At 35.2% G+C, this 23,566-nt stretch overlaps 5 protein-coding genes across 5 annotated transcripts; 4 read left to right on the top strand and 1 right to left on the bottom strand.

The window, feature by feature from the left end:
- Positions 1-4,042: 4,042 nt before the first annotated feature.
- Positions 4,043-9,998, top strand: LOC111430496 (GDSL esterase/lipase At5g62930). The gene is made up of 6 exons (XM_023066757.1): positions 4,043-4,284; positions 4,382-4,459; positions 5,366-5,506; positions 7,348-7,424; positions 8,258-8,422; positions 9,643-9,998. The coding sequence occupies exons 1-6, from the start codon at positions 4,186-4,188 to the stop codon at positions 9,809-9,811; spliced, it is 729 nt and encodes a 242-aa protein (XP_022922525.1). The 5' UTR covers positions 4,043-4,185; the 3' UTR covers positions 9,812-9,998.
- A 1,008-nt stretch (positions 9,999-11,006) lies between these two features.
- On the top strand, positions 11,007-12,748 carry LOC111430494 (protein FLOURY 1-like). Its single transcript, XM_023066749.1, has one exon. The coding sequence runs from the start codon at positions 11,463-11,465 to the stop codon at positions 12,330-12,332; it is 870 nt and encodes a 289-aa protein (XP_022922517.1). The 5' UTR covers positions 11,007-11,462; the 3' UTR covers positions 12,333-12,748.
- Positions 12,749-13,672: 924 nt separating this feature from the next.
- On the top strand, positions 13,673-16,660 carry LOC111430531 (gamma-glutamyl peptidase 5-like). The gene is made up of 5 exons (XM_023066794.1): positions 13,673-13,787; positions 14,375-14,823; positions 15,778-15,930; positions 16,105-16,272; positions 16,431-16,660. Exons 1-5 carry the CDS (start codon positions 13,673-13,675, stop codon positions 16,530-16,532), a joined length of 987 nt encoding a protein of 328 aa, XP_022922562.1. The 3' UTR covers positions 16,533-16,660.
- Positions 16,661-17,157: 497 nt separating this feature from the next.
- On the bottom strand, positions 17,158-18,811 carry LOC111430499 (costars family protein). The gene is made up of 2 exons (XM_023066763.1): positions 18,560-18,811; positions 17,158-17,585 (listed from the first exon to the last, which is right to left on the bottom strand). Exons 1-2 carry the CDS (start codon positions 18,638-18,640, stop codon positions 17,382-17,384), a joined length of 285 nt encoding a protein of 94 aa, XP_022922531.1. The 5' UTR covers positions 18,641-18,811; the 3' UTR covers positions 17,158-17,381.
- Positions 18,812-18,967: 156 nt separating this feature from the next.
- On the top strand, positions 18,968-23,063 carry LOC111430498. Its single transcript, XM_023066761.1, has 6 exons — positions 18,968-19,237; positions 19,317-19,412; positions 20,699-20,739; positions 21,530-21,647; positions 22,499-22,579; positions 22,737-23,063. Exons 1-6 carry the CDS (start codon positions 19,031-19,033, stop codon positions 22,791-22,793), a joined length of 600 nt encoding a protein of 199 aa, XP_022922529.1. The 5' UTR covers positions 18,968-19,030; the 3' UTR covers positions 22,794-23,063.
- Positions 23,064-23,566: the final 503 nt, after the last annotated feature.

Genomic DNA, 23,566 nt, shown 5'->3' with positions numbered 1-23,566 from the left:
AGTTGAAAGCCGTACGCCGAACACAAAATTAATTCAATATATAAAAAATTACTTAATTAAATATTAATTAAAATTTTAAAAACATTATCTTCCTGTGTCAGGTACATATTTTAATTATTTGTACAGCGTTATTTATAAGTGACAGCTAAGAAGTCATTTTATTATAATCCATAAACTTTTACATAGTTTTCGGAGTCGTCGCTTTAATTATTATCAGTTTTAATAATATTTAATCTTACTATAAACTAATCTTAATACCTCACTCGAACATGAAAAATAGTACTACCAACGTCCTTTTCTCTTTTATTGAAAAATTATATTTAATTTTCTTGTTAACGTAACGTGTACGTTTTTTTCCTTGCTAGCTTAACATAAACGCTCCCGTAAACTATATGGTAATTTCATTTAATACATATCCTAAGTATGATTTATAATATAACCCTAGAAATTTGTACATTAATCTCTCAAAGTTTGTAATGTGAAATAAATATAACCAATGACTCGTATCATATATTGTGGGGATTATAAAATATTTTAATTAAATAAATTTTTAATTAATTTAGCTAAAAAAATATCATTAATAATTAATTTTAATAGACTTAATTAATTTATTATGTTTATTATTATTATTATTATATTGAGTTCGACAAAATTAGTAATTAAGATAGAAAATTGATAAAATATCATTATCAATAGATTTTATATAAAAAAAATATTAATTTTATAAAAATATTTAATTAATAATTAAGTTATTTTTAGTTCAAGTTATACATATTTATATTGAAATAAATATATAATATTTTTTTGAATACTCCGTGTATTTAAAAAAAATCGAAGATATCGACTAATCCTTAATATCAACATCATCGACCAATATTTAAGCGCGAAAAAATGATTTTAATTAAAATAAACCATAATTAATAGGATTCCATTAAATTCATAAAAATTGAATTAAAAAAATATATTAAAAAAGGGAATTAATTTACCCATAAGTGGTCAAATTTCTAGGAAATTGGTGACCAACCAAAGAATGGTACGGAATAATGTAAATAATATGAAAAGATGGAGCCCACCGACAAATAAAACTTTATGGTATAATTCAACCTATAGTGAAGATTTAATTAATGAAATGACAATATCATATTGTATAATTATATATTCATGAAAATAAACATTGGGTTATACAAATTAAAATATAATGTGACTTTAATTACTATATGATGGAAAATTTTATTGGGTTTGGTTAAGGGTTTTGCCATAAAGGTAAAAGTTTCCAGAATAAGCAAATTCCTATGTTGAAAGAAAAAGTACAAACAATTTTAGTTTTTTTTTTTCATCCACAGTAAAATTCTCAAAAGAATATATTTTAAGGAAAGGAATAAAAAAAAGGGAATAATTAATATATTATTAATTAAATAATCCCACTTCCCTATCATATACTATATACTATATACTTCTATAATATATATATATACATAGCTAGCTATATAGGTATGAACCATATTCCCATTTAATGCATTTTTTTTCTCTAGATTTATATAAATATTTTTAATGAACTTCATTCTGGCGGTGGGAATGAAACATTATTTAGAAGGGTGTAGAAATTTCAGCTATTTGTAACAGCTCAAGCTCACTGGTAACAAATATTGTTCGTTTTGGCTTGTATTACAGTCAGCCTCATGGTTTTTAAAATGCTTTTGTTAGGGAGAGGTTTTCACACCCTTATAAAGAATGTTTCATTCTCCTCTCCCAACCGACTTGGGATCTCATAATCCACTCTCGTTGGCACTTGTTCCTTTCTTCAATCGACGTGGAACCCTCCAATTTTATCGGATGTATAACGACCCAAAATTTTCTACTTAATTTAAGGTCGCTACTGTTGGTATCAGAGCCAAGATTTCGAATGATGTGCCAGCTTTCTCATTGTTCCCCGAAGGGAGATAGACACGAGGCGGTGTGCTAGTAAGGACGCTGGGCTCCAAGGGGGGTGAATTGTGATGTCTCACATTAGTTGGGGAGAAGAACAAAACACCATTTATAAGAGTGTGGAAACCTTCCCCTATCAAATGCGTTTTAAAGCTTTGAGGGGAAGCTCGAAAGGGAAAGCTCAAAGAAAGACAATATCTGCTAGCGGTGAATTAACATCTGTTACAAGATGTCTGATAGTATTTGCTAGCATTAGGTTCTACCAGACGAGTTTCATAGGGCGTTGGATATCTCTAACGACATCGATATTGTTTAGATTATTAATAAAGAAAAGCGAGAAGCAAATAATTGAGGAATTGAATTGTAGCTTTATTTTTATATATATATATATATATATAAAGGAATAAATATTCCATTGACTTTGATGCAATAACCACCGGCAAAAGCCTCTGCCCCTCGCACTCCTAAATCAACATTTTAATTTTATAATAAACATTTAAAGAAATAAAGAAATAAATAAATAAAAAAAGGTGGAAAATTAAACAATTAAAAATTCTAGAATAATTACAAATTAAATATTCAAATAATTTTATTACAATTAACGGTATCCACTGTATTTTTGGAAGATGGGTTAAATTATTTTTATTTTTTAAATTTTAGGAATTTATTTAATTATAAAAAGAAAATCGTATCAAAACGAATCTATTATTACAGTAATTTAAATAAAATAAAGCTCAAACTTCAAAGCTATTCCACTTTTATTTAATTTTAATTTAATTAATTAATTTATTTATTTTTCATATTAACTTCGAATTTTGTGTATGTCACATATCCCTTTAGATCTGCCTGCACATATGCCACCACCTAGTATTTATCGAAACCATCGTACAATATAATGAATTTTAAATTCTATTTTAATCCCAATTTTTTATTTTTATATTAATTTAGATATTTAGATATTTTTCGTTTTTTTTAATTATTAATTCACGATTTATTTTTAGTTAGAATTTACAAATTTTCTATGGTTAACCTTTTTTCTTTTTCTTTAGTCAACTATATATTAATTTCTAAAAATAAATAAAAAAGAGAAATTAAGAAATTGGGATGAGCTGGTAAGCATAAAATAAGATTAATTAATATAAATATTTTAAAACCATAAATTATTGAATGATGTCAGCTGGTTCCGTACGGGGAGTATATTTAAATATTTATCTTACCGTTATTGTGCTGGTTTTCCTTTTAATAAAACTTGTTAATTTTAGTTAATTTTTTTAAAAAATATTATTTATGAATCTTTCCCCCCATAAACTTTAATATAAATTAATATAAATAAAATAATAATAATAATAATAATACTTTTTTTTTGTTTAAAAAAAATGTATTTTCCGTCGTTAAAATCCTTGAAAATTGTCTATATACATCTTATAGATATGTTGAGGATGGTTGAGAGTGAGTCCCACATTGGTTAATTTAGTGGAAGATCATGAGTTTATAAGTAAAGGAATACATCTCCATTTGTATGGCGCCTTTTGAGTAAGTCCAAAACAAAGCCATGAGCGCTTATGCTCTAAGTGGACAATATTATACCATTGTGGAGATTTGTGATGCCTAATATGGTCGGTTAATATATATTAATCATGCATACCACATTTGAGCCATATTTTTTTACTCTGTCTTTTATTTTATTTTATTTATATTTAATCATTTTTTCCTAATAAGCATGGAAACTTTGACCAAATATAAATAAACAATAATGCAAGAATGCATGTTTTTTTTAATTATAAAAAATAAAATGGCATTTTTAATTGATTCACGTTGGTGTTAAAATAATAGCATAATTAAGCTTGTTAAATTTATAAATTTGTTTTTTTTTTTGAATTTTAATAGCGACAAAGAAATATTTGAAAATTAATTTACTATTTATATAATTTAATAAATTTATTAATTTTGGGTTTTTATTGAATATTTGAAATAATTTTAAGTTTAAATATTTGTTTTTTTGTTTATTAATTTATAAATTTATTTGACGCGAATTTGGATTAATTGAAGGCTAAATATTGACACGTGGCTAGCGTTTAACGCGTGTTCATTTTCGTTTCTTTTTTTCGCGGGCCGAAGCCTGGTGCTCGCGCCTGTACAACCTCAGGAAACTTCAATTTCACGACTAGACTCGAATGCTTGTAACATCGGTGTGCAAGAGATTGATAAGAGCCCATTTTCGTTCTCGAAGGGTTGATCGGAGCTTCGAAATAGCAGACTATGAGGCCTGAGATCGTTCTATTTGGGGATTCTTTGACTGCGCAATCCTTCGGCTCAGGCGGATGGGGAGCTGCGCTTGCTGACACTTACTCTCGGAAGGTGGATTCTCTTTTCTTTCATTCTTTAATTTGTGTTTTCGTTCAAGTTTTTGAAGTTTTTGTGTTCGTAAGTGGGTTCTTGTTCGACTAATTTATAGGCCGATGTCCTAGTTCGTGGCTACGGCGGATACAATACTCGATGGGCTTTGTTTTTACTTCATCACATTTTTCCATTGGTATGTGTTATAGTGCGCTTTTTGTTCCTTCTCTACTTTGATTTTGAGGACTTTGTTTTTACTTGAATTTGTTTCGTTATGTTCAGTAAGTGATCTTGGTGATTATTCGCATTTTAGTACTTTTTGGGCGTTTTTTTGTAATGCAACCTATCATTGTAGCTATGTTGTGGGAATTGTGCCCGTTTCTGATTCTTACAATTGATTTCAATTTAATTGAGGAAAAATTGGAAAGTTTTGCTCAATGGGGCTAAACTTACGGGGAGATCACCCAATGAACTCAAAGTTGTGATTGAACAACAAACCAAACACATTGTTTGAAAGATTTTGGAATATTGTTGTACGTTAATGATGTTGTACACGAATATGTTTGGGAGTCTAAATACGTACCTGGTGGGATGTAACAGCCCAAGCCTACCACTAGCAGATGCCGTCCTCTTTAAGTTTTTCCTTTCGGATTTCTCCTTAAGGTTTTTTAAAACGCATATGCTAGGGAGAGGTTTTCACACTCTTATAAAGAATACTTCGTTCTCCTCTCCAACCGATGTGTGATCTCCCCTGGGATGTTGTGTAGAATTCTTGTGGTAAAGAGCCAATTATAGTTGAATTATTTGGCCCCTAGATACGTAGGATGCCGGGTTTAGTGGCCCATAATTGACTTTCCTTCACCAAAAAGCTTAATCTCTTGATGCTCAGCTCACAAGGAGTGCCTCTCGAATTGGGGGTTTTCAACCTTGCCTCATTGCAAAGTTTGTGTTTTCATGCCCCTTTGAGACCCTAAAAGAGGAACCAGTAGATATTCTTTGTACTAGCTTACACAGTCATGGGTAGAAACATCTTTGTAGGCTTCTGAAAATGATGTTTCTTGTATATTTGCATTCCAAATAATTTGCATCACGTGTAATGCAGGATATCCCAAAGGCCCCCATTGTTGTGACAATTTTCTTTGGGGCCAATGATGCAGCTATTTTTGGGAGAACAAGTGAGAGACAACACGTACCTCTTGACGAGTACAAGGATAATCTTAAAAAGATGGTAAATCATTTGAAGGTACTGACTTCTTTCTTCACTGCTCGAAATCTTTTCGAGCATACTGTGCTAATATTCATTTTGAAGATTTAAATGACTGTAAGACATTAGTCCATCACTTTTTTTATTTCATCTGTTTATAAGTTCCCCATTGACAAGGTAGTTGCTTCAGAAAGAGAGATGTTAAAAAATATATTTATGAATTAGTTCAAAGCAGGAGTACAACTTACAATTACTGGAAATGCTTTAATAGACTTTCATATTTTCTTTTGATTTGTTCTGTTGGCCATTAATTCGGTACATTCTGAAATTGTTGATGCCTGATGGATTGGAGAGGACAGAGCCACCCTCAACTATTTCGTGCTCACGAGATCGTTAAAACACTTCAGACCATACATACTTAGATATTTCATTTAAGGGTGTATTGAAGACTGAATTAAGTGCACGTTCGTCGAGATTAGTATGAATGGTGATACTAAGAAGAAAGTCTCCATTGTACTAAAAAAAGTTCTGGCTATTTAGCTATTTGGATATGCCCCGGGAACTAATCTTAGGAGTTTAAACATTTTGGAATGGAGTTATAGAAAGGGCGAGATCTACCCTTCTAAGTGGCAGACATGTTACTTCTAAATAGGTTAGATTAGTCTAGTCACTAGTGCATTGGGTAACCACCGTTAATTGGCCCAGTTGTCTTTGACATTTGGTAAACTCGTAATTTTTAGATAATAAGTTCAAACCATGGTGACCTCCTATCTCGATAATAAACATCCTACGAGTTTTTCAAAATCAAATATCGTAGGATGAGACAGTCCACTTAGAGAGAGATTTATTGACATTTGCTTGCTGCCCAAAAAACCTAAGACTATTAGAACGAAAAGGTCTAGTGCAAACTGCTAGCGATCTGAGAAACGTTCCGACTCACTTCCTTTCTCTATTTAAAACTTTTATAAAGGTAGGTAAACAAGTTAGATTGGAATGTTAGGAACTTCTTATGGGTTTGTAGTTTGAATGTGAGAGGGTTAATGAAAGTGGGCAACCACTTGTCTGACCTGAAAGTGGTCCTCTTCCTGGGAAGAAGGTTGAATGAAATGGGAGAGTTAAACCTTCGATCAGACTTCTAGGAAGACGTCCAGCTTGCAGATTGCTCATATTCTTTGAAAATGTGATTTTGCATTAGTCTTTTGAAATTGTTTCTTTGAGGCGTTTTGGCTTATGCTTTGTCAAATCTCGGGATTGTAGAGAGATGATCAAGGAGCTCCTTCTTCAGTCGCTCTTTCGTGAGAAATGAAGGTTCTTGTGAGCTTCGGTAGCGAAGTTATTTTGTAACTATCCTTTAGGGGTCGTTTGGTATAAGGTTTAAAGGTTTATAACGGTGTTTAATTCTATTAGAGAATGTTTTTCAGATTCTTATAGGAATAAATTATTTCAATACTTCAATGTTTCCCTTCACTTGTGGGCTTGAAAATTTGTAGAAGGCTCCAACAAGTAGAAATTAATATTAACTGGGGGAGGAAATGAAATAACAAAAGTTTGAACACACGACTTTTGTTATGATACCATGTTAAATCACCACTCAACCCTAAAGTTTAAGTGATAAATTACGATAAATTTACTTATTTCAACACTTCAACCAGGGTTATAGCTAATTATGGGTGCTGTGAAATGAAAGAAATCATGTGGCCTTTAATGAGCTCAATTCAAAGGTTTCAAAAGAGTCGAGTTTCTTTTTCGTTCCTCTGGTGCACTCTTCCCAGTTTCTTATGTAATTGTAGCACTCTTTTGATTCAACCCTGTTGGATTATTTTCTTGTATCCACTTCTCCCCCATTTACATCTCATTGCATTGTGGCATTTTGGTTGCAGGAGTACTCCCCAACCACGTTGGTGATACTTATTACTCCTCCTCCTGTCGACGAGGACGGGCGTAATGAATATGCACGGTATGACTTTTTGTTTCTAATCGCTGCTCAAACTTTTTAGCCTTTTTCTGGTGTAGTGGTACGTACAACAGTCTATATATTCCATCTTTCTACTTCTCCTTCAATTAGTTGTTAGGATCGCACAACACACACTATGAACACAAAGAACAAGAGAAGGAAAATGCAAGGAAAAATATTAGCTAGATGTTTATATTGATGACTTCAAATATGAACCGTAAGAGAGAATACAAAGTGTACAGAAAGTATGTTTTCAAAGTATTGCCCAAGGGAATTATTTATGGTTCAGTTTATTATATATAACTTTTCTCTAGGTATAGTCATCTACTATATATAAGTATCTACCCTATATAATATAGCCTCTTACTAGACATAGTTGTTTACTATATATGATCATTTACTTTACATGTTATTTATCCTATATATAACTTTACCTGTATAATAGTAGATGACTCCATAACCTAACACTAGTTTCATATTAACATATAAGTTATATATCGAGTATTACCAAAATATACTTTTTCATTCTTGAACCTAATGTGTAAATGTCTGAACCTGTTGAGTCCAAATGTACTCTATGCCCCTATTACGCCCTCGCTGCAGATCATCACCGATATCGGCATTTAAAGGTGGTCTAAGAACACAATCTTCAGACCAAGACAACTATACTTATTTTAAACTCTCTTCAGCAAGTTGTCTTATTTTAAGTTTCATCAATATGCCGAAGAGAGATTTTTATCCTACTCAGACCAATACAACTTTACTTGTTCAAAAACCAATTAACGTGAAGCAGGTCTTTTCTTGATTGTGAAAATAAACTTGTGTCAATCTATCAGATCTCTTTATGGTGATAAAGCAAGGGAATTGCCTGAGAGATCAAATGAAGTAACTGGACTTTACGCGAAACAATGCCTTGAACTAGCTAAGGAAATGGGTCTTCTCGCCATTGATCTATGGTCCAAGTTGCAGGAAACAGAGGGCTGGCAGAAAAAATTTCTCAGGTCAGTGAATCCAACTCCTAGTTCACAAGTTTTACTCATGTTTTAAATATGGCTGCTGTTATCTTTAATGTTATATGTCCGACTACACTTAAAAAGTTATTCCAAATCAATCCTAGTCTCATGAATCAAATTTGATATCTACGAGTGAGAGGGATTGTTAATGAAGATTATAAATAATTCAATGTTCTTCAATGTGATATCCCACGTTGGTTGGGGAGGAAAACGAAACACCCTTTAAAAGCGTGTAGAAACCTATCCCTAGCAGATGCATTTTAAATCCTTGAGGGGAAGCCCAAAGAGGACAATATCTGCTAGTGATGGACTTGGGCCATTACAAATGGTAACCGAGCGAGACACCGGGCGATGTGCCAACGAGGAGGCTGTTCCCCATAGGAGGGTAGACACGAGACGGTGTGTCAGTAAGGACGCTGGTTCCCCAAAGGGGGGGGGGGTGGATTTGGTAGGGGTCCCACATCGATTTGAGAAAGGAACCAATGCCAGCGAGGACTCTAGGCCTTGAAGGGGGGTGAATTGTGATATCCCACATTGGTTGGGGAGGAGAATGAAACACCCTTTAAAAGCGCGTGGAAACCTCTCCCTAGCAAACGCGTTTTAAAGCCTTGAAAGGGTCTCACATCGATTGGAGAAAGGAACAAGTGCTAGCGAGGACGCTAGGCCCTGAAGGGGGGGTGAATTGTGATATCCCACATTGGTTGGGGAGGAGAACGAAACACCCTTTAAAAGCGTGTAGAAACCTCTCCCTAGCAGACGTGTTTTAAAGCCTTGAGGGGAAGCCCGAAAGGGAAAGTCTAAAGAGGACAATATCTGCTAGCGGTGGATGGGCCGTTACATTCAACTCAACTTTCAAGTGATATTAATTGTTGTGCGTTGAAATTTGTGAGTTAATGTGAGATCCCACATTAGTTGGAGAGGAGAACGAAGCATTCTTTAGAAGGGCATGAAAACCTCTCCCTAGTAGACACGTTTTAAAACCGTGAGGCTGACGATGATACGTAACGGGGCCAAAGTAGACAATATCTACTAGCGGTGGGCTTAAGCTGTTACAGTTGAACTGTTCTTATTCTAACTCAATAGCTTAAACTCTAAATCGAACGGTCACACAAGCATAGCGAAGAAGTAGAATTCCTTGAACGAACGTCCACCCCACCCCCGTTTCGTATGAACTTAGTAGTGAGGCATTGTTTGTGTTTTACATGTAGGGATGGATTGCATTTCACGCCAGAAGGCAACGTAATTCTGCACCAAGAACTAGAGAAAGTACTGAATGAAACATCAGTTTCTGCTGCAAAATTGCCTCTTGATTTCCCACATCACTCAGAAATCGATGGAAAAAGCCCCGAAAAGGCCTTCCAATATCTTTCTTTGTGATATACTTTCATCATCATATCATATCTTGTTATGGAAGAAAGCTTTATTTGTATTTGCATTTGATTGTAAACCATAATTTTCTGTCTTCCATTTGGTATCATCTTGTTTGATGAGTATGAATATTAAATATTAGAGACCAAAATGTGTTTATTTGAAATAATTCTTTTAATGTTTAATTATTAATAAATAAAAAAAAACTATTACTTAATATTATTTGTTTGTTTACTAATATGAAAAATGTATTAATTACTTAATTATTAAATTTAGCTTTTTCGATGAACTATATAATATATATATATAGAGGTTATATTTAGAGATATTCATTTTACCTGTGGGGTGTTTTTTACATGTTAGATAAATGGGTTGGAGATGATATTATATTTTCAATCCTCGTCTCCACCTTGTTTAATATAAATACATTTTAATATATATTATATACACGTTTAATTTTGGGACTCGGACTCTAATAGTAATATTAAAAATTATGATGTAATATTAAAATTTATTTTTTTTTTAGAAATTATATATTGATTTATTATGATTTTTTTTTTAAAGGTTATATGGAAAAAAAATAAAAATTTTTAAAATAGCTATTTTTTTAAAAAAAGAATAATAAGGAAAAAATTTAAAACAATTAACAATTCTAGCTCATCCCGAGTGGACATTTCTAATTATATTTCATATTTTTAACAAATTCAATAATAAGAAATAGAGAAAATTTTAAAATTGAGACAAAAAAAAAAAGAATTTAAGTGATTAATAATAAAAATAGAAATATTTTAATGAAAAATTGATATTACTATTTAATAATAATGACACTTATGGTTGGTGATTAGCTTCCATTTCTTTCTTTATTTATCTCAATAAAATAAAAAGCACGAATAATTTTCCATTATTAGAACCAAGCTCCATAAATCAGTAATTAATTTTTAAATTTAATTTTCGAACAGTTTTTTAATTCAATATAAATATGATAAAGAAATTAATCATCGAATATTTTAAACAAATATCGTTTGATAATCATAATTAAAAGTCATAAATACTCAACAAAATTAATTAGCATAATTTAATTGAAATTTTAGATTTTAAAAAAAAGGAAAAAAAAAAGTGTGTTGGTGAGAGAGTGACAGAGAGATATTCCCACGTCGCACGTGTGACCTTCAAAGTCGCGATCGTACGGTATTATCCAGTTTTTGCATGCGATTCCGATCATGTTCGTTGCAGTTTCAGGCAATATGATTCTCTCGTTTTCTTCCGCGTTATCCGATCTTTCTTCCGCCGGAGGTAAGCCCTACTGAACTTTTCTTCTCCAAGCATCCACTGATTCAGTCGACCATTGCTATCAAATTAGGCGTTTCGGTTTTGTCTTCTCAATCTCCGACTCATTCCGCTCGTCTTTCGCTTTCGCTGTGCCCTTTCTTTGGATATTTGGATGAATCGCTAGGTCGATTTTTTTTTTCTTCTTGATTTCTTTTGCGAGGCTGAATTGCGAGTTTGATTGTCTGTTGCGAAGGATTTTGTTGCGAGTTTTTGGCTCTCTGTTCTTTTTTAATTGGAAGCTATTCTGTTGGTGGAAGTTGTATGTGTGTATGTGCGGAAATTAAGTCTCTGATTGTTGTTGTTTTGCTGCTGAGATTTTATTTTTTGGAGAATGGATTTCTCTTCGCGATTGAACAAGCTTTTGAAACAGAGCAGTGAGTTTAAAAGCTGGTTTCTGGTGTTCGGGTGTTTCCCGCGGGTTTTTATCATTCTAGGGCTTTTTCTGCTGTTTTGGATCAGTTTTAAGATTGTGCAATTTAGTTGGCATTGTGGAGATTGGATGCTATTTCGATGTGATTTTAAGGAGAAATCTGCTAATATAAGAGCTGGAATTTGGTTGAAAACCAGTGTTGTTGAGGTTTGCAATTCCAAAACTGTGCAAACTTGTAGAAGTAGACGATTGAATTGGTTGAAGAAGAATGGATTCTTGTTCAGTAAGTTCAATTTAGTAGCAAACCCCAAATGGACTGTGGATTCTGATGGTGATGATAAAAGTGAGGAGAAGGGTGAAGACTATGTTGAGAATGAAGAGAACGAGAACGATTCTGAAGATGGCGAATTCGATGTTGCCAAATTAAGAGAATTGGTGAAGATTGAAAGGAAGCACAAGAAGGAGGCTCTTGAAGAGCTTGAGAAGGAAAGAATCGCAGCTGCTACTTCAGCTGAAGAGGCAATGGCTATGATATTTCGTCTGCAACATGAGAAGAGTTCAATCGAAATCCAAGCGAATCAGTTTCGCAGGATGATGGAGCAAAAGCAACAATATCATCAAGAGGTTATTGAATGTTTGCAAAGAATTATCATGGAATATGAGTCAGAGGGAAGCTTGAGCGAGCAACCGTGCATCTGCAGGCCGAAAGAGAAGCTACAACTGATAGGATTCGGTGACGGTACAAGCCTCTTCGAACGTGACATGGAATTCATTCTGGAAGATGATGATGCCCTGATGAACAACATCGGCATGGACCTCGAGGAAATGTAAGTACATGAACACAACTTTTATATGGTATTAACATAGATTTTCTACAATTTGATGCTATATAGTTGCAGAACTTGAATTCAAAATCTTGATTGGAGATTAAAAGCTATAACTGATCTCCATCTTTCTTGAACTTCCTTTCCTATTGTAAATGTCATTTTGTTAATAGATTCGATCCGATGGAAGATTGAGAACGCAATTTCTTCGATCGATTCCATTAGTGGGATAAAAAAAAAAAAGGGAAAATGCATGTCTTGAATGTAGGACTTTGCATCTTAGCAGAACTGATAGATCCTCATTCCCAACCAAAACCATTACAGGGTAGCCTTGTATTGTAGAATGCTTGGAGGAATGGAAATGAATTCCATCCAACCAAACTTTGAAATGAGAACCCTTATTCTGATTGATATTGTTATAGACTAAGAACCACTTGAATGAAGATTGGAATCACAAAGCTCCAGTTCCCTTTATCAGTACTTGAGAGCCAGTAAATATCATCTGATGAGATTTTGTTTCATAATGATTTCTTTTAGCTATCTGTTTTGCAGAAAATAAGCTTAGTTCTTTGCATCTTTTAGAACACTTGAAATTTCTAGTCCAATTTAGAAAGACTACTAGTTCTTGAAACTAATATTCTGCCTACACTGTTCTCTACTATGTTTATGATTACTCCACTTATCTCTGGGTGGTGAGCTTATTGGCTTAAATTTGTGAGATCCCACGTCGGTTAGAGAAGGGAACGAAGCATTCCTTATAGGGTGTGGAAACCTCTTCCTAATAAACACGTTTTAAAACCTTAAGGGGAAGCTCTCAAAGGGAAAGTCTAAAGATAACAATATCTGCTAGTAGTGAGCTTGAGCTGTTACAAATGGTGTCAGATCCAGACGCCGAATGGTGTGCCAGCAAGGACGCTAGACCCACGAGGGGGTGATTGTGACCCAAATTAGTTGGAGAGGGGAATGACCCTCTCCTAACATACGCATTTTAAAACCTTGAGGGGGAAGCCCTTGAAAGAACAATATCTACTAGTGGTGGACTTGGACTTTTACTTAACTCCAGTAAGAGGTCTGTATTCGGGTCTTCATCGAAGGACCTTACTACCAGGCCATCCTTGTTTTAAGAACGATCATCAGGAAGAAATGTTAGTAAACACACCCAATACCAGTTACTTGCACTGTAAACAAAATGGATGGCAATGTGTTAGGCAGACCTCCCTTTTGCAAATCCCTCCATTCTTGAGCGAAGTTCTTTTCTTTTCTGATTTTGACTTGGAGAAGACTTAGTCAATGGCTTTGACTTTGGGTTAAATATTTGATCTGGGTCCCAGCTGGAGACGGATGACCATGGTCCCGCAGCATACTAATCCGCCCGTACTAGTTCATGCTCTGAAGGTTGGTTTATCGAAATTGTTAGATTCACTTTCATTCTTCCACACAGCGAAAGTCAGTGTACGACTCCGTTATCCCGCCTCTTGACCGAAGGGCCAACCCACCTTACACTCCCACTTTCTTTGCTGTACAGGAAGATGCAAATTGCAAAAGCCTTTTACCTGAAAAACATAGACCAAAGTCGTTACACTTGATTTAAGATCAGCCTTCAAGTGGTGTCATTGACTCGGTTTGACATCGTTATTTCCTCCAATAATAATGTATGCATCACTTGATTTAAATCAGCCTTCAAGTGGTGTCATTGACTCGGTTTGACATTCGACATCGAAATAACACACCCAAACTAAACACACACGACCGACCCGACAATGTTTCCAGCCTTTTCTTTCCAATGTTAGCAAACACCTTAAAAGGAATTAAAAGTTTTATTCTCATTCCTTCCTTTCCATTTCCTTAAAAGCAAATGGAATAAGTTTAATCTCTAATATTTTAAGTTTATTTCTATGCATAACTAGAACTACACACAAAATTTAAAATTAAATTTTAAATCTAAATTTAATAAATTAAAAAAACTTTTAATTTTTAACATTTTCAGAGCGAATGAACAACAGATATAACCGATGTGTCGATCCAATGACTAATTAAATCTGAAATAAGAACCCATCTGTCGTTCCCTCTCTCTCTCTCTCTCTCTCTCTCTCTCTCTCAAATCGCAGTTAGAGAGAGAGAACGATTTCATCGGCCGGAGACGACGGAGAGAATCTGCGACGGAAGCAAAACCGGATCCATTGTGGAGGATAGGGATGAAGAGATTTGCAGTGCTTCTTTGCGCAGAAGATTCCGAGTACGTGAAAATCAAGTACGGAGGATATTTTGGAGTGTTCGTCAGAATGTTGGGCGAAGAAGGCGAGGCTTGGGACCTTTTCCGCGTGGCCTCCGGCGAGTTTCCGACCGACGATCAGATCTCCGCCTACGACGGCTTTGTGATCACCGGCAGCTGCAACGACGCCCATGGCGACGATCCTTGGATCCGCCGATTAATCGTTTTGTTGCAGAGATTGTCGTGCTTGAACAAACGAATCCTCGGCATTTGCTTCGGCCATCAGGTATTTTCGTAATTTCCCTTCTTCTTTCATTTTTTTTTCAACATTTCTCAGTTTTTTCTCGAAATAATTAAAATTTCAACTTTTTTTTTTTTTGTAAAATACCATTTAAATTGATTAATAAGTGTTTTTAAAATTGATTTTATAAATTTTTGTTTCTTTTTGTTAGTAACTTTATTTACTTTTAACATAATTTTTAAAATTGTTTTAATTTCCTATTTCGATCTCAAAAACTAAAGTATATATTCATTATTAAAGAATTTAAAGAGCTGACAATTAAATGATAATTATGAGTTAATAAATGTGATTTCAAAAAGTCCAACATTAAAAATAATTAAATTTAATTTAAACTTTTACCACTTGTAGAGTAGGGATTCAAACGTCTAACATTTAACTGAAGCTAAAAACTTAAGGACCGTGTTTATTTTAAAATAGGACCTCTGATATCCGGTGCGAATGTGTTATCCAATTAAGTTAGCTCTCGAGCTATTTTACAAACTATATTCTTTATATTTAGTTAAAATGTAGTTATCAATTATCATGTAATAGCACCTTTTTTTTTTTCTTTATTCCATTCTATTAATTTCCTTTAATGGGTCAAATCAATCAATGTCACCAAAGTTAATTTAGAATTTAACAATAAATGTATTTAAAAACTTTTGATTTAAAAAAAAAAATCATAAACAAACGAATAGAATTACGTGGGGCTGTTTTGGCTGACGGCACGTGGTTCATTAAAGAAGTGTTTATGACGTGTCCGTTTCTGATTGGTCATGGTCCACTGACTTTTGTCGGTCCCGGTCAGGTTAGCTTTCCTCATTTAAGTTGGAATTCATTTGCATTTCTCCTATTTTTGTTATTATTGTTATTTTGTTGTTTTTATTAATAGAGAAATTAAATTTATAAGAAAAATAAATAAATAAATAAATTTTGTTTGATGGGTTGGTATTTATTTAGATACTGGGACGTGCTTTGGGGGGAAAAACGGGCAGGGGGAGATCTGGATGGGACATTGGGATCACAACCGTACACGTGTCGTCATCTAACAAGCTCTTCTCATCCCTCAAAATACCCACGGCACTCTCTGTGATCGAATGTCATCGCGATGAGGTTTGTATTAGGTTAAAATATTATTTTTCTTTTTTATTTTATTTTAATTTATGTCATTTAAATATCTAAATTTAGTGTTTATATTTTCAAAAAAAATATAAATAGATTTTCTTAGTCTTAATTTTGTAAATTAATATTCATTGATTTGTAAGATGATATGTTACAATGACGTAGATCTACGAACTTCCAACCAAGGCTGAAGTGATTGGGCGGTCAGATAAGTATGGCATAGAAATGTTCAAATATGGAGATCATATCCTAGGCATTCAAGGTCATCCCGAGTACACCAAAGACATTCTCTTACATCTAATTGACCGCCTTGTCTTACGAAAACTCATCACGGTAAGTTCATTACGAAGAAATTTCAATATTGGGTCATACTATTCGCAAATTTTCAAAGTATTAATAGATGATATATGCCTTAACTAGTTGAGATATGCTTAATTTGACGAGGTTGACGTAGTTTGCTAAATTCGGTAAATGTTGTATTTTGGGGTTAGGATGAGTTTGGTGAGGAGATGAGGAGCAATTTGGAAGAAGGTGAGGCAGATAGGGAAGCATGGAAGAGGCTTTGCATCAACTTTCTCAAGGGTGGGTTATGATTTTAGAGAAACAAAAATGGAAGTTGTTAGATTTAATGTACTAACAATTCCTCCTTTATTCAACACTTATATGAGTAATAATTCTCTAATATAAGGTTAAGAAGCCTTAACCTATCGTTCGTATCTTACCATTTGTTTATTTTCGACGGATTGATACCATCTATTTGTTGTTAACTAATTAACGTTCACTAAAATTGTGAGCTAATGACTATTTCAACCGATATGAGGAAAAGTGAAGTCGTGATAGTGTCATGCTATGGAGACAGGTAGAAAGTTGTTGATTCTAACAAGTGATATCAAAGACATGTCCTAAATTTAGCCATGTCAATAGGTGCAATGTTGAGGGAAGAACAAAGTAGTAAACTTTGAAGACATAATCGTGTAACGAACCGAGACTAAGATGGAGGGATCTAAAAAGAAGAAGAGATAGCTAAGATAAAAGCACGTTCTAATTGATATTAGAAATGTGAACTTTGAGAGGGAACTATGTGATCTCTGGTTCGAGGGAATCAGGTAAAAATAACTATATTTATAATCCAAGTCAAATAGTAATAATCCAAAACATCTATTTTTACGCACTATCTTCAAAATCCAAGAACTCATACGGATATGTAAAATACACGACTAGGGAACATAAATTCAAGCTTGATGAAATTTCGATCAAGGAACAAAGGGTAAAAGCTGTTCTTGATCAAAGAGTAAAAGCTGTTCTTGATGGTATTGGATCTAGAATGCGAGGCAACTTTAGTGCAAATTTGAGAAACATGTTATTAAATGAAAGTTGTGATAATGGAACATAGAAAATTCAAGATGCATACACTGTTTTAAATGCTGCATATGGATCACTACTCAAGCCTTCGCAGCTGCAGTGGTTGCAACTTCTGCTGCTGGAGTGGCTTTGAGAACGATCTCAACATTGTCATGAACTCCTTGCAGCAGCAGCTCACCATCATACGTCACTATTTTTCTCTTCTTTGCTGCTCTTAGCGTCCCGACCAGCGCTTCGAATATGTTAGCACATCTGTCATCATTGAACAGCACCCCAAATGTTACCTGCAAATTGAAAACCCCAAATTCATATGATGAAATGATATGGCATATGCATATGCAAATTTTGTTTCATGAGGAGTTTCATATCCATGTCTCACATTTCAGCTGCAAACAACTAGTTTCAGCACTAAATATTTGATTAGAAGAAGAGAGTAATGAATGCAAAGAACTAGTTTCAGCAAATGAATGATCAGAGCAAATAATTAGTTGCATTCCAGTTCTAAATATGTGATCTGATCAAATAATTAGTTGCATTCCAGTTCTAAATATGTGATTAGAACAAGATAATAATGAATGATCAGAACCAAGAACTAGTTGCATTTCAGTTCTAAATATGTGATTAGAACAAGACAATAATGAATGATTAGAACGAAGAACTAGTTGCATTTCAGTTCTAAATATTTGATTAGAACAAGACATTAATGAATGATCAGAAGGAAGAACTAGTTGCATTTCAGTTCTAAATATTTGATTAGAACAAGACAATAATTAATGATTAGTTGCATTTCAGTTCTAAAAAACCATTGAAGCATTATCTGGATCATAAAATTTAGGGTTTCAATCTTTTTATCCAATGAAGAGAGGCTGATTCACAAGTTAAAAGACATCCAAATGCAAGGCAAGCTGGCTTTCAAATGGTTCAATGAATCTAGTAACACAACACGATTCAATCATTTCAATTTAGTTCGGATTTTTCGCCATAACCAATCAGAACCAACAATGGCAAAACATCAAACAGGTAATAGGCAGACAGATCTCGTCCTGAAACTAAGAGAAAAATAATCGAAGAACTCAATTTCAAATTCTAGATCCAACTCAGAACCGCCCTATTTCCAAGCCTAAACTGGTAAAAATCTCAGCATCTGAGAAAGATCGACATCGAACAAGAACAGTTGACCTGGAAAACGGGAAAAGATCCAAAAAAAAAGAAGAGAGAAGAATGGAATCGTGTTTATAAGTGTAAAAATCGTAGATACCTTGTAAGAACCATCATCTTGGACCTTACCAAGCCTTTGAATTTCCTCCTTGAGTCGCTCAACTTCCTCATCGACATTCATGGCTTCAGATCTTTCACTGTGCTCTCGATTCCTCTTCAACAACAATTCACGACTTCAGAGAAAATAAAATGGCATAAAAAGGGAAGAGACAGGGGAGGGACCCTTCAATGGCTGGCAATTGGCATGGATTATAACAATTATCATCCCAAGATATTTTGAAAGGAAACAAACAAATGGTATTTTTTTAAATATTTATTATTTAGGTCTTAATTAATTGAATTATTATCGTGTTAAAATTAATTTTAGAGTTAATCTGATAATTATTCTTTTGACACGTGGCGGAGCAGGTTCCGTTAACGCTGTGAATTCTTGGGAAAAGTTTGTCGATTCAATCATCTTGCCCAATCAGTAAGCTGAACCGTAAGAGGGAAATTCAGGGGAACTCAGAAAATGGAGAGAGGCGGTGAGGGAGCGGCGGCGGGGACGACGGCAGCGGCGACGGCGGCATCGTCTTCTCAGACCAGCAGACCTGGTAGGAGGGTGGATCCTTTGCTTGTAACTTGCAGGTTTTTCAGTGTTGTAACAGCTCTCACTGCCATTCTCTGCATTGTTTCCAACGTTATCGCTGCGATTCGGTCATTTAAGAACAAATCCGATGTACTCACTCTGTTGCTTCTTCGTTAAGTAATTTTTTCAATTGAAAGCGGGATCATGTGTTTGTGTAACTTTTTGGCAGATATTCGATGGTATATTTCGGTGTTATGCCGTTGTGATCGCGTTCTTCGTGGTTCTTGCTGAGACGGAATGGGAGTTTATTCTCAAGAACTGGAAGGTTTTGCTTTCGAACCCTAAATTCTTAATTTCTGAAGTGATTTTACTCTTAAAATGATCAGAAATGAAGGGATATATGGTTTCTTTATAGTTTGCTAGGCAACAGTTGATCATTGAAGCTTGAAATCTGCCCCCTCCCTCCATACAGTTCTCTGGCTCCATGTCAAAACTGGTGTTTGTTTGCTGCTATGGTGGTATTTTAATGGTGTCTCAAGTTTTTATTAGTCTGGTGGTCCATTTAGTGTCTAGGAGAGGACTTTTTGTATTGAAGAAAAGGGAAACTTATGATGGCCTTTTCATTTTCTACATTCATTTGTTCCTATCAACACAAATAAGCGTTTCTTTTACACAAATTTATCCTGAAGGTGTGTGTGCAGCAGTTGGTCGGGGTTGGTTTTCGACTGAAACTGACCACGTTGGTTTCCATATATTGGAAAACGACGGGTTTTTCATGTTTGATTGGATCAACCAACCGACCAGTTGATGTGTGTGTGTGTGTGTGTGTGTGTGTGTTATTTGGGACTGTTTGGGCAGACGGGATGCTGTCAGATATAGGAGATGGATAGCGAAGTACAAAGCAATGAGGGAGACGAGTAAAATGATTGAGGAGGCAAGAATGGGACGACGAATGAGGGAGGCGAGAGATATGGCAGAGAGAGAGTGAGACGAGTGGCGAGGGAGGGAGAGGGAGAAAATCAAGGGGGGTGCGGTGTGTCACAATTACACTTTCTTGAAACTTCGCAAAGCATACCGAGACACAGTGCACAGAGAAGCAGCTTGACTGATAGGGAGAGGAGAGAATATCAGTTGGTTGGTCAGTTTGAGCATTATTGGGCTCGCCTACTTACCGACCTTGCAAAACTGACCCAGGCTCACTCATACACTTAAGCTAACTGATCGAAGTTGGTTCGAACGGTTTCGATGGTCGGCTTAATTTTTCAGTCTATGTTGCTCACCCCTAAGGCAAAATTTCTTTATTTTATTTGATACATATATTCATGGTAAATGTTTCACTCCCTTCCATTCTCTGGGATGTCATACTGCTAGCAAGTATCAAACATTACTTTTTGGCCTAGAAACTCCTATTGATGGAATTATCAAGTGGAATTGTATATTCGTTCATAGCAGTTCATTCCCTTCCTAAATTTTTTTGGGATGTCACTGGAACTGCAGTCTGCCATGAAGTACTAAAGTTCGCTATATTCTTTGAAGCTCAAAGATGCATATGATGTCTAATTAGGACTTGCCTGCTGCATCATTTAATTCACTTGGGTTTGTGCATTTCAGGTATTGGAATATTGGGCTGGCCGGGGCATGTTGCAAATCTTGTAAGGTTTTATTTTGATTAGCATTTGAAACTTTTTCCTTTTTATTTTCCTGACTTGTTCCTATGCGCATATGTTTCTATTTGAGAATCTTGCATGCACTCGGTCTATTTTGTTACTGAATTGTAAGCATACGATTAAAAATATACCTATACATGCAACATCAGTTGTTGGTTAGTTGCCATTTTGTTAGTTCAATGGAGGGATGACCATTTCTTAGGATGTTAGACTGAGACTTCTGAAATTTACTCCAATAGGAGACTTTGTCAGTGGTATAAATATAGAACTGCCCAAGCCCACCGCTAGCAGATATTGTCATCTTTGAGCGGCTAGAAATAGTATCAAAGCCAAACACCAGACGATGTGCCAGCGAGGAGGCTAAGTCTTGAAGGGGGTGGACACGAGGAGGTGTGCCAGCAAGGGTGCTAGGCCCTGAAGATGGGTGGATTGGGGGGGTCCCACGTCGATTAGAGAAGGGAACGAGTGCCAGCGAGGACGTTGGGTCCCGAAGGGGGATGGACTGTGAGATCCCACATTGATTGGAGAGGGGAACAAAGCATTCTTTATAAGAGTGGAGAAATCTCTCCCTAGCAGATGTGTTTTAAAACTTTGAGGGGGAGCCGAAGAGAGAAAACCCAAAGAGGACAATATGTGCTAGCGGTGGGCTTGGACTGTTACCTTGATCAATTAAATTCCACATGAGATCCATTAAATGCATGGATTTGTTGTATCATTGTTTAAGTTGTAATTGTTTTATTTATTTATTTATTATTATTTTTTTTTTTTTTTGCAGTGTTGCAGTGATGACAAGAGCTTTCCCGGCGTATTCTGTAGAGCAGAGAGAGTTTATTCTTCTTCAAGAGGCTGCAAGTTATCTCCTCCTTGCCTGCGGTGCAGTCTATGTTGTATCGGTGAGCCTTGTGAACAACACCTTGTTTCCTAATTTAATCCTAAGGCTTGGAAAAGATGTTTTATATGTTTCTGCTCTTTGCTTGTTGCGTGATCTGTGTAGTTCTGGTAACTCCGAAGGAAAAGCAATATTTTTAATGGTTAAATGGAGATTTACATATTTTCCTTTCTTTGGTATGTTCCATATTGTGTCTGGTTGAGCTAACAGCAAGATAACACAACTTTTACACTCGTGTTTCACTTAGTTTCAACAAAAAAAACTTATGTTACCGTTCATGCACTTGCCCACTAGCAAGTTAGCAAAATAAAAAGTGCATAGCCAAAAAAGGAAACTTTATTCGTATTTGTGCGATAATGTTTTTATAGATAATACTTGGTTGGAGAAGAACATTAGTTACATCAAGAAACAGAGAGTGCGCATTATGCAACAAAGTCAAAAGAAATCAGACACTTGAAAGTTGACATTGCTTGCATCAGTGTATTCTGTATTTCTTTAGAGGTTCATCTTTTTTATTTCATTTTTTGGTTCTCTTCTCATTGTCTTGTCCCAAAATCTCAATATCCAAGATACTCTCCATAATTGTGCCTTTCTTCATTCTTAGTATGTCTTTGACTTCAGTATAGCTAGGACCCACGAATCTTTACAATGGTATGATATTATCCACTTTGAGCATAGATCTCGTGGCTTTGCTTTTGGTTTCCCCAAAAGGCCCCATACCTATACCTAAGCAAGTATGCATACAATATGTGATTACATGCTTGTTTGCATGGATGACACTAAGTGGAATAATGCATCTCTTTGAAATATTCTGTCATGAATCAACTGATTCTAGTTTTTCCTACGAATCTCAAGGGAATTCTGTGCATTGGGTTTCTCAAACGTGCTCGTGAAGAGAAGGAGACTTCAAAGGACAGGGTCGTTAAAGATCTTCAGGTAACCGTTATTTTATCGGATAGTTCCATAGCTCAGTGGGGAGTATGGAGGGATACTAACATTGTCTTGCCATTTTTGTAATGAAATACATTAAGACATATTAGTAAACCATTTGTTTACATCATTTTCTCTTAAGGAAGCCATGAATTTGTTGCAGGAGTTAGAAAGACAAAAGCAAGAACTTGAACAGTTGCTCATTTCAGACTCTGTGTGAGACAATTTAAAGACATCCCCATGCATCAGAATATAACTGCACCCACCTGATTCTCGTTTCGCCTCCGGGACTGTATGAGCATTTGTGTTGCTTCATTTTTAATTCTACTATGATTGCCCCCTCATAGAGATCTAATCATGTAAATTGTGTCTAACTTGACAATTTGTCTCTGCAGTTATCATGTATTCTGACTGTCTTGACAATTGTCTCGCTGTATTATGAAAAGAATCTGTTTATTGAGACCAAAAAAATGGTGTTTTTCTCTCTAAATTGATGCTGTGACTTCAGTGATTTAGAACCACAGTCCCTGTGACATCTTGATGAACGGTCCAATCCAACAGGATCACATATGTGAGATCTCACAATGGTTGGAGAGGGGAACGAAACATTTTTTTATAAGAGTGTGGAAACCTCTCCCTTATAGACTCGTTTTAAGAGCTTTGAGGGGAAGCTCGAAAGGGAAAGCCCAAAAAAGACAATATCTACTGGCGGTAGACTTGGGTCTTTACAGTTGGTATCAGAACTAGACACTAGGCGATGTGCCAGCGAGGAGGTTGAGCCCCGAAGGGGGGTGAATTGTGAGATCCCATATCGGTTAGAGATGGGAACAAAGTATTATTTATAAGGGTACGGAAACCTCTCCCTAATAGGACATGTTTTAAAACCTTGAGAAAAAACTCAAAAAGGGAAAAACCCAAAGATGACAATATCGGCTAGCGGTAGACTAGGGCCTTTATAGTATATTTGTGATGTATGTGCTTCAAGATCAGCAG

Source organism: Cucurbita moschata, unplaced genomic scaffold (assembly GCF_002738365.1).
Source record: "Cucurbita moschata cultivar Rifu unplaced genomic scaffold, Cmos_1.0 Cmo_Scf00034, whole genome shotgun sequence".
Classification (NCBI taxonomy): Eukaryota; Viridiplantae; Streptophyta; class Magnoliopsida; order Cucurbitales; family Cucurbitaceae; genus Cucurbita; species Cucurbita moschata.
This window is presented reverse-complemented; position numbering and strand designations above follow the sequence as displayed.

Bases quoted from the DNA above. Each gene is read 5' to 3' on its own strand.
- LOC111430496 (XM_023066757.1), top strand. From the start codon at position 4,186: ATGAGGCCTGAGATCGTTCTATTTGGGGATTCTTTGACTGCGCAATCC. The intron at 4,460-5,365 runs GTATGTGTTATA...CGTGTAATGCAG, and splicing joins TTCATCACATTTTTCCATTG to GATATCCCAAAGGCCCCCAT. The intron at 8,423-9,642 runs GTCAGTGAATCC...TTTTACATGTAG, and splicing joins TGGCAGAAAAAATTTCTCAG to GGATGGATTGCATTTCACGC.
- LOC111430494 (XM_023066749.1), top strand. From the start codon at position 11,463: ATGGATTTCTCTTCGCGATTGAACAAGCTTTTGAAACAGAGCAGTGAG.
- LOC111430531 (XM_023066794.1), top strand. From the start codon at position 13,673: ATGGTCCCGCAGCATACTAATCCGCCCGTACTAGTTCATGCTCTGAAG. The intron at 15,931-16,104 runs GTTTGTATTAGG...ACAATGACGTAG, and splicing joins TCGAATGTCATCGCGATGAG to ATCTACGAACTTCCAACCAA. The intron at 16,273-16,430 runs GTAAGTTCATTA...TTTTGGGGTTAG, and splicing joins TCTTACGAAAACTCATCACG to GATGAGTTTGGTGAGGAGAT.
- LOC111430499 (XM_023066763.1), bottom strand. From the start codon at position 18,640: ATGAATGTCGATGAGGAAGTTGAGCGACTCAAGGAGGAAATTCAAAGG. The intron at 17,586-18,559 runs GTATCTACGATT...TTCAATTTGCAG, and splicing joins AAGATGATGGTTCTTACAAG to GTAACATTTGGGGTGCTGTT.
- LOC111430498 (XM_023066761.1), top strand. From the start codon at position 19,031: ATGGAGAGAGGCGGTGAGGGAGCGGCGGCGGGGACGACGGCAGCGGCG. The intron at 19,238-19,316 runs GTACTCACTCTG...ACTTTTTGGCAG, and splicing joins CATTTAAGAACAAATCCGAT to ATATTCGATGGTATATTTCG. The intron at 22,580-22,736 runs GTAACCGTTATT...AATTTGTTGCAG, and splicing joins GGGTCGTTAAAGATCTTCAG to GAGTTAGAAAGACAAAAGCA.